Raw genomic sequence first — 9,952 nt, forward strand, 5'->3', positions numbered from 1 at the left:
AAGGGCACTGGATAACACTTTTGTTCCGGAAGGGTTAAAATTGCTATACACTTCTAAAATCACACTAAATCAAAGATGCTCAAATAGAAGAAACAAACAAAAAAAAATCACTTTGTCTCCTTTGTGGCCATAAAATGTGGAAGCTGCAATTCTTGTACAAGAAAATCCATGTGCTTTGTTAGACCAGCTCCCACAAACATAGCATTGATAAGATCAGAATGTAATATAGATTGTATGTGCCTCAGAAGTTGTACTGTGATTTATCATGAGTTGCGCATTTTCTTTTGGCTTATGTTTTGGAAAATAGTGAATCATCAACAATGCAGAAGTAAGCTAGTTGCATTGCAGAAAGAATCATTGCTTTCATGTCATCGTATGCATCGCACAATGAGAGACAGCAGGGGTTTCTCACTGTCCTTTAAACATGCACATGACTCGATACTGCTGACTCCTAAAAAAAAAAACAATTGCTCATCGGCTTTCCCCATCTTATCAAAAGAAAAAAAACATAACAATCTCTTGTTCCTTTTTTGCTCCTCACAATTTCATTTAACTAAAATGTATCCATGTAACAAGTCTGGGCATGTTGTTTACAGCTCTGTTACTTGACCATTCCCAGTCATAAACACCGCATGCATCATTTTTTCTGAGTGATTGAGTTTGATGACGCATACCTGAACCAAAGCCCATCCTGTTTTTGCTGCCATGAAACTTTCCCCTGTCAAAGTACAAACGGAGAAAGTGAAACCACATTTACTGACCACAAGCAGAATTTAGTTGCAGGTGGGAATTTTTAAAAAGCGCAAATAGTAAACAGCTCATCACAACATTTTTAGAGTTCCACTGCTAAATTTTGCAGTGACATTCTGTTATAAGATCAGACTTAAGATAAGTTGCTGATAAGTCAACAATATGTGGTTGAATTATGTTGCGACAGTTCTTTCTTTTATATTCAGTTTACTATTTTTATCTCTGGTTATGATGCTTGCGTCAGTTCCAAACAAATATTTTTAAGGATAAACTGTAACAGAGGCATATTGTCATGTTGGTACACATCTTTACCCTTCCATTTTAATATTAGTGGAGAAATACACATAGAAAAAAATCAGCAAAGTAATGATTTTCAGTGTTGTAATAACCACAAAAATATCCTAAAATTTTCACTTTAACAGTCTCTTCATGAATAAGGAAGTGAAGAACACATTTCAACATATATTTATGTCAAAGTTTCACTCCTTCCTTTTCTCCCAGCTGTCAGTATTGTTCCTGTCTGTGTGACTTGTGGTGAGTAGGAGAAAAGGGCCAGTCCCTTTAGAGATATAGATATAATCTGGCTGTGTCTCCCTTCAGTAGCATACAGGGGAAAGTACCATTTGGATACTTCAGATACTTAGGGCACACAGTGAGCTCAGGAAGCGAAGTAACACATCAGTGCACAGCAGAGGAAACTCGGGACTTGTACAGTCGTCGTTTCTTAACATCTATCTTCCTGCGTTCCCCGGGCTAAGAGCGCTCCGAACCCTGCTGTTTGACTGACGATGCCGGAGCCTAACCAGAATTTACTGATCCGTATCCTCGTGTTGTGGAACACCGTAATCACCATATTCCTAATTGTGCTCTTCGTTCTATACTTCACAGCAGGACATAAAGGCTTGGTGAGAACTCTTTGAATAATACTTTAACTATGGTGATTAGTGATTAGACAAAAAAAGGTAACTTCTTTTTAAAACCGTTAGTGTAGCATGAACATTTTTTTGAATAATAACATGAACTTCAGAAAAAGTCAACAATTGCGCCGTACATCTGCTCTTATTTGTGGTTTTGGTAGTAGCTGGTAACTGGTGAGAAAGACACCTATGCCTGTGGTCTACATTTGGTTACAGACCCCCGTCATAACACCCAGTCACAGCTTTCTCATAATGTTCAGTGTTTTTGAGTTAAGTTGGTTTCTCATAGAATAAAATAAGATACAGTAATACAGCACCAGGGATGCCTTACTTCATTCAAAACACAAGTTGATTACTGGGAGAAAATAGAAGTCATTTGTAGTTTTATAGAAAATGAACATATTTAAATGTTTAAACAGTGAAGAAGGCATCTTATTGACAAAAGATTGCCTAAAAGAAATTGGATGACATCTGGTGCTGTTGTAGAACTATGTTAACCCTCCTGTTATGTTGGTTTCCAGGAACACCAATTATGCTCCTGGGTTCATTTGGGCAAATTTACTCATCCAAAAGTGTCAGAAACACTGGCATTGATTATTTTACAATTTTCTTTTATGATTTTGATTTTTTTCGTTTTCTGTAGTGATGCGGATGACATGTGACATCTCTTCTGTTCTGGGTCAATCTGACCTGCAGCATAACAGGAGGGTTAAAACATTACAATAGTATGATCATTTTTTTGAATAAATTACACGAAGGGCAGAAAAAAATCAACATCTGTGCCGTACAGCTGTTCTTTTTTGTGGTTTTTGTAGCATAGCTGGTGAGAAAGACACCTATGCCTGTGGTCTACATTTGGTTACAGACCCCCGTCATAACACCCAGTGACAGCTTTCTCATAATGTTCAGGTTCAGGTTTAGTTGGTTTCCCATAGAATAAAATAAGATACAGTAATACAGCACCAGGGATGCCTTACTTCATTCAAACGCAAGTTTATTACTGGGAGAAAATATAAGTCATCTGTAGTTTTATAGAAAATAAACATATTTAAATGTTTAAACAGTGAAAAAGGCATCATGTTTGCCTAAAAGAAATTGGATGACAGCTAGTTCTTTTGTAGAACTATGTTAAAACTCACAATTGCACCTAAATTTCAGAGTTTCAGTCAGTTTCCACCCCGAAATCCTCTTACAGTATTTAGTATAAGCACTTTTGTTTCCTTTTCCAATCTTAGGAAAATAGTGCTGTAGAATCATCCAAAATTTCCTCCACGGAAAAGAGATGGGTAAGCTATCCATCATTTCTAAGATTTATTCAGAGTTTGTGTTTCTCTCCTGACTTTTGTGTTAAACATTCACCCTCTGTCCATTTTCCTTTATTTCTTGCCACAAAGACGTCGTGCTGATGTTACATGTATTTACTATTCTTACACATGTGTAGTAAGCGAGATAGATGCTGCACTATGTATGTCAGATTAATTCCATTTCTTATGAGTTACGTATGTCTAACCACTCTCCTCCCCTCTTGGAGGAAGCTCAGTGACGTCATTGCCACATTCGGGGAAATGCCACTAAACTCAACTGTTGTCTCTTCATTTTCCTTCTGAAGTTAGTACACAGTCTATGCTGTAAGCTGCTGTTGTCTCACGTTGAATAAACTGCAGCCTCTCTGGGCCTGAGTGTGTGTCCCTGGAAGTCATGTTTGCACCACATTTACTGTTACTATTTTGAGAGTGATAAATCCCTTCTTCTTCTTTCAACAGACAACCACCGCCCCCTCTAGCCTGGCCTCAATTACAGGAAAAATGCTCAACTTTAAGTTTGAGACAGGTAATGTTTTTCTTATTTCAATTTATTATCTGCACTTAAAATTTATCATATTCCCATTCAAACATTGCTGTGTTTATACTTTCTTTGTCAGAAGAAACATGTAATCCCATGAAATACATACAGTCAGTAAATAAATGAATACAGTCAAATGTACTTTACTTCAGAAAAGAAATTGATTTAAAAACTGAATATAGAGAATAAATTTCTAGAAAAAACAAATTTAGCATCTATAGCAGTCTATTTTATGTCCCCCACAGATGAAAGTGATATAACATGGAATCAAATTCAAAAAGATAAAAGCCTGCTTTCAAAAGTCAACAATGGCCTGAGCACGAACGTGGATGGATACTATTTCCTAAATCTTCAGGTTACAATGGATCCCAGCATTTCAGGCTGTTCCACAGCAAATCGATCCACTGTGGAGCTGGTGAAAATACAGGACGGCACAAAAAAAAGTCTCCTAATGGGCTTAATTAACAAAGAAACAAACACCACAGGTATTCTCAGCAAGGTAGTGGAGTGTGGTGCTGGAGAGAGGCTGATATTCAACATAAGTAACTTATTACTCAAGTGTGTTGATAAAAATGATAGTAAAACTCACCTGGATATCATCTTCATGCCACGGCTTTAGATGTAAGTTCATTATTTTTGGCATAGTGCACGACACCTTTCCAGCTTTGGAACCCACACTGAAGCAAACCTAGTCTGAATCTTGTTGGGTGTACTTGTTCACTTTGGATGGATGGTCTGTTGATCGCCAGATTAGCAATTTACCAAACAATTTCTGTAAAAGATGCATAAAAAAAAGCTGAATTCAATAAGAGGTTGGATGAAAACCTCGTCTCTTTTTACATTCCAGTCTGCAAAAAAAGAAAGAGCTCGCCTTAAACAGGGTTTATAATGATCCAATGATGTTCAGTTTTGTAAAGTAGATATAGCAGACCGGGTATTGGTCTCAGGTTGTATCATCACTACAAAATCACACTTGAAAACAGCGCAATGTATGTAATGTATTGTGTATTTAATGGATCAGAACCAAAGCTGGATTGTTTTCATTGTTCTCAAATAGCTGTTTTAAACAGAAACTTTGAAGCGTTGTTCAGAATTGACAGATCTCACTTGAGCTTTGCATGTTTAAAATATCTAGTAGTTGATTTCAAGAATTTATTGTGCTGAAGTGTCACATTTTTCAGCAGGAGATTGCTTTTGATGTTTGCACAGATTATACTTTCTAATTTCTGATTCATTTCTTGTTTTGTTAACATTGTATGAATTCTGTATTTAAGTTTATTTATTTATTTCTCGCAACAAAAACCATGTGCAGCATATGATTTAGACACATAATGGATGTAACAAAAAACCCCATGGCAGGTCAGCTAATAATCTATGAATGTTTATTTTCTCAGTGATAATGTTTCACAGGGTGTACCAGTCACAAACTGGTAGTGAGTCACTGGAATCTATGTAGAGAATTGACTTTGTTTGTTAAAAGAATGTAATTCATATTTGGAAAGAACAAAGGTGTAGTTTTGATTTACTTGACCAATAACATACTTTAGTATTTCATCTCTTTAGTCTAAAGATAAGTGTGAAATGACTTGATAAGCTCCAGACATCCTTGACTACATGTACTATACATTGTGACACGTGAAAACACAAGTCGCAGTGGTTGTTGCGGTAAGTTTCATGTGTTTGAGATTTGAAAGAAATACTGGGTTTTTTCACTTTTTGTAATTTTTTTGATGTTTTAGTGGAAGAGGAAGCTGCTTATGCATTTGAAAAGATTTCTGTGAGACCTGCTAAATGTGTGTGTTTAAATTTGACTTTAACCATTGTTATGAAAAAAATAAGAGTACGTCTTAGTTAAAAATGTTTACTGTCTTTATTGTATTTGATGTGACTGTAAAACAAAAACAAACTCAATATGAATCAAAGGACACGATAACAGTGATTAAGGGCTTTTGGGTTTGAGTCATTTATGAGACCCTACATATGAAAGTGAGAGGTCATGAGTTAACATTGGATTACCACATAATCACTAATAGAAAGATACAGCGGGACCCTCCCTGTCTATATGCTGTCGAAGAATATGTCCTCTTGACTCTTGACAAAGCAAACAGAAGAAATGCTTCTCATACAAAGCATTCAAAGTCACATCCAGTGACCTAAATCGCAGTGACAGAGATACAGTAAAGCAGCAAAAAAGGTCACTGGAACATTAGTCATCACAGTCAAGAGGCACATTTTCCAGCTTTCATTTGAAAACTTTTGTTTTCCAAACCTCAGCCACAAACGAGTCCCATATCTCTCAGTGCTCTGTCAATTAGTTGTTGCTACCACAGCTTTCGATTGCAGCGAAGAGGTCCAGGATGTAAAAATTGATAGCAGACATAGCAAACTACCACCCACTCTGTCTCTTTTATTAGAGGCCTTAGATGCATTTGCATGGGTTGATTTTGGGTGCTCCCTTCCTACTGCTTTCCACTGCCCAATGTCAAGATAATAAATGGTGTATTCACACAGAGAAAGTGTATAACCTCTACACATCATTTTTGCCCAGACATCATGGAGAGAACGTCGACATTATAAACAACATGTTTACAGCATGCACTTTTTGAATAACAATCTTCCAGTTTCTTCTTGTAACCCTTATCAATATGCCACCTCTTACAATAAAAGATTTGTCAGACTAGAAAATGTCTGAAATGAGTAAGCTTCTAAATCCAGTCACAGCGGGTTTTTTTAATCTTGAATCAAAATGATAGTGATGTCAAATCTTTAAAAGTTCAAATATTTCTCACTCACATATTTTTCCTCCAGCCAGTAGTGTTAAATAGCCATGTAGAGTATTGTGTGTGGGTTACCCAGTTTTGGATATATACACTACTGTGCTACAAGAGTGCTATGCGCAGACACAAATTTCTGATATTTAGCAAAAGACTAAAACAATAGAAGAATTTTTCTTGTTAAAATTCAAGTACAGATCTCTTGGATGGTTACCACCGCACAACAGGCATCATTATTTAACAGCTAATCCAATTAAAATTCTACCAAAGACAACAATAGCACAAACATAGTGGAAAGGTCACGTTTAATAGCAGAGGTGAAGCCTAACCCACACACACAGGTCAGTTACAGCAGCTCCTGTATCCACCATAAAGCTGTTATTAATTAACACTATCCACACAGTTCTAGACCATTTTTGAATCAAGCTGTAAATATGGTGTTTTAAAGCTGCAAAGTTGGGTATTTTTGATCTGATCAACTGCAGATTTTTGATCTGATCATCTGCAGAGGAATGGTTTATTTAAAGAGTTTCGTGAGGTTTCAGAACTCATCATTGTACAGAAACAGCATAATTGAAGGTTATGAATGAATCATATCTATCTAATGGATTCCAATTGGAAAGAACATATGATTTGTTTGCATAAAGGGACAGTCCTCTTCACACACACTTCATACACTAAGGTTAATCATGGAGTTCCGCAGGGTTCCGTGCTAGGATCAGTTCTGTTGACTTTATACAGCCACTATCATTAAAAAGCAAAGGGTACATTTTCACTGCTATCCAGATGACACCCAACTTTATCTGCCCGTGAAGCCAGATAACACTCACCAATTAGTTAATTGCAAGAACAACTTAAAGACAAAAAGACCTGGATGATCTCTTATTTCCTGCTTCTAAATTACGGCAACTGGTGTCTAACTGGATACTTAGAATGGCATTACCTTGGCCTCCAGTAAAACTGGGAGAAATTTTAGAGTCGTTTTACATCCTTCAGTGTGTATATTGAGCTAATATGTAGGACTGTTTTCTTGCATTTGTGCAATATCTTTACAATTAGAAACATCTAATTTTAGAGTGCTGTTAAAAAACTAGTTCATGCATTTATTACTTCTTGGCTGAACTACTGTAATTCGTTAGGACGGGGCTCTCCTAAAATCTCCCTGAAAAGCCTTCAGTTGATCCAAAATGCTGCAGTAAAAGTACTGACAGGGACTAGAATGAGAGAGCATGTTTCTCCATTATTGGCTTTTCTTCATTCATTCTCCTCATATACCAGTTCTAGAATAATCAGGCCCTGTCTTACCTTAAAGACCTCATAGTACCATTTCACCCCAATTGAGCACTTCAGTCTCAGACTGTTGGCTGACTTGTGGTTGCTAGGATATTTCAAAGAAGAATGGGAGGAAGAGCTTACAACTTTCAGGCCTCTCTTCTGTGAAACCAGCTCCCACATTGAATTTTAGCGACATTTTAAGACTATTTTCAAGACTGAGGTTAAAACTTTCCTTTTTGATAAAACCTATAGTTAGGGCTGGATCAGGTGATCCTGGGTTCGTCCTCAATTATGTTGCAATAGGCCTAGGTTCCTGGGTCATTCTCATGATGCAGTGTTACTTCAGCTCTTTTGTCCTGTCTCCCTGCCCCAACCTCCAGTCCCTGACCCTCCATGAGCCTGGTTCTGCCAGAGGTTTCTTCCTGTTAAAAGGGAGTTTGTCATTCTCACTGTTGCCAGGTGCTCATAGCTGGTCCTTTGATTGTTGGTTTATTTGAAGAGTTTTAGTCAGGCTTCAGAACTCTGTACAGACACAGCATTAGTGAAGGCTTGGTGTTTTCTGTGTTTTTGTAGGGTCTTTACCTCGTGATATAAAGCAAACCAAAGTGATTATTGTTATGATTTGATACTAAATAACAAAAATATAATTGTTTTGCTCACCTCTTTTTGAAGCCAGAAGGCACCTGATATAGATGAAGTACTAATTCTTCAGCTAACTAGCGTTTATATTGGTTAATTAGTATTGCACTAATAAAATACTAGACTTTAACTCAAGTGTAGACTTGTAGGGTGGCCTGTATCTCACAGACAGCCACAATATTAATCAGATAATAGATTAAAAAAGCACCAAGGGCACAAAAACTGATCCCTAACTCCAGTGGATGAGTTACAGTTCACCCCACTCAAAGTTTTAGAGTTGTTCTGAAGAGGGGGGAAAGCATGAAGCTTTCACAGAAGCCCAAACTGCACAGAAGCCCAAACTGTTATTTGTACCAACACAAGGGGACAGCATTTAGCTGCGGACTGTTTGCTGTGCTCCTCTTTCAGTTTTGCTTTGCATAAAAAAAAATATTCTCCATAAACTATGTTGTGTGATTTTAGCCAATAAAAAAGGTTCAATTTAAGAGGCCATTTTTGCCTTATTTCAAAAGTTGATTGTAAAAATCAGCAGTGCTCAAGAGATCAATATCTCACACAGACCTGCTTTATAAATGGAAAATGTTGATTTCATATACGGAAGTGTAAAGATTTTGGTTCATGTCATAACCGGTGATAGAGTACTCTCAGCCCACACAAATTCTCTATACAAGTCATGCTTGGCCTCGAAACTACACAGCTGATACAGCTCGCGCTGCTGCGCTGCCGTCGTCTCTCACACTTCACAGGTCAGCCAGCGCTGGAAGATCATGACTCACACATGTGTTATTAAAAGACCAGAAGACTTGAGAAAACATCATTCAGCTCATGGATAACTAAACTCTGGACTGGAGTTACACTTTCAGCTCTCAAGTGTGTTTTCCTAATTTGAGTAATCCATACTTGGCTGAGGGAAAATTAATTAGAGAAATCACTCAGCCTACACACCCACCCATAGAAACACATACATGCACATACACATATTCATTCACACACACACACGCACACACACATGTTGCTTCATTTTCACCAGCCATTTCTCTCTGGGTCTGGGGTTGGAAAGTGAGTCAGCCAAGCAATCTGCTGCTATCACCCCCCTCCCCCCGGAAGCCCCCACTACCACTTCCTTTTCAGTTTACAAATATACAACTCTGTGGGTGTCTTCTTCGAACACACATAGATGAAGGGAAAGTATAACAGTGACTGCATGGGACATACAAAAAAGGGGGAAAAAAAAAAGCTTCAAAGAGCTTCTCGTTCGCACAGACCTTGTCATGGTTGCACGTTGTGCCGAGATGTGACTTGAAAAGAAACGATGTAATCTACTGAAAAAAAGTAGTAAATAGAAAAGTAAACCAACATTTTTCACATCCACTTTAAACCTTTAAACCTTAAATAATGTTGCTGCCAGTATACATTCAGGTGAGAAGAAGCTGACATGATGACACTTTACTTTTTGGGCCATTGTGGTATTGAAAAAAAAAGTTCCTCCAGTAACTGCTGTGTGGTTGGACTGAGTGGGCGACAACATTTTTAATACAGAGACCACTGAGCCTGTATCACGGTCTCACCTTTCACGGCAGGAAATGAATACACTTCCCTTACTGTGCATGGCTAACAAAAAAGACCAAACCAAACAGGTCTTTTAAATTATTATGTGTTTATTTCATTGCACTGTATGACTTAATGTATATAAATACAGAAAAATGAGCTTTTTTCTTTAATAATAAAAAACAAATTCATAAATAGTGTGCAGTA

The 9,952-nt window shown here is 37.4% G+C and overlaps 1 protein-coding gene across 1 annotated transcript; it reads left to right on the forward strand.

The window, feature by feature from the left end:
• Window positions 1-1,289: 1,289 nt before the first annotated feature.
• Window positions 1,290-5,407, forward strand: tnfsf18 (TNF superfamily member 18). Its single transcript, XM_005745368.1, has 4 exons — window positions 1,290-1,655; window positions 2,903-2,953; window positions 3,431-3,497; window positions 3,755-5,407. The coding sequence occupies exons 1-4, from the start codon at window positions 1,539-1,541 to the stop codon at window positions 4,126-4,128; spliced, it is 609 nt and encodes a 202-aa protein (XP_005745425.1). The 5' UTR covers window positions 1,290-1,538; the 3' UTR covers window positions 4,129-5,407.
• The last annotated feature ends 4,545 nt before the right edge of the window (window positions 5,408-9,952 follow it).

This window comes from Pundamilia nyererei, unplaced genomic scaffold (assembly GCF_000239375.1).
Source record: "Pundamilia nyererei isolate P.nyererei 1_Seehausen unplaced genomic scaffold, PunNye1.0 scaffold00158, whole genome shotgun sequence".
Lineage (NCBI taxonomy): Eukaryota > Metazoa > Chordata > Actinopteri > Cichliformes > Cichlidae > Pundamilia > Pundamilia nyererei.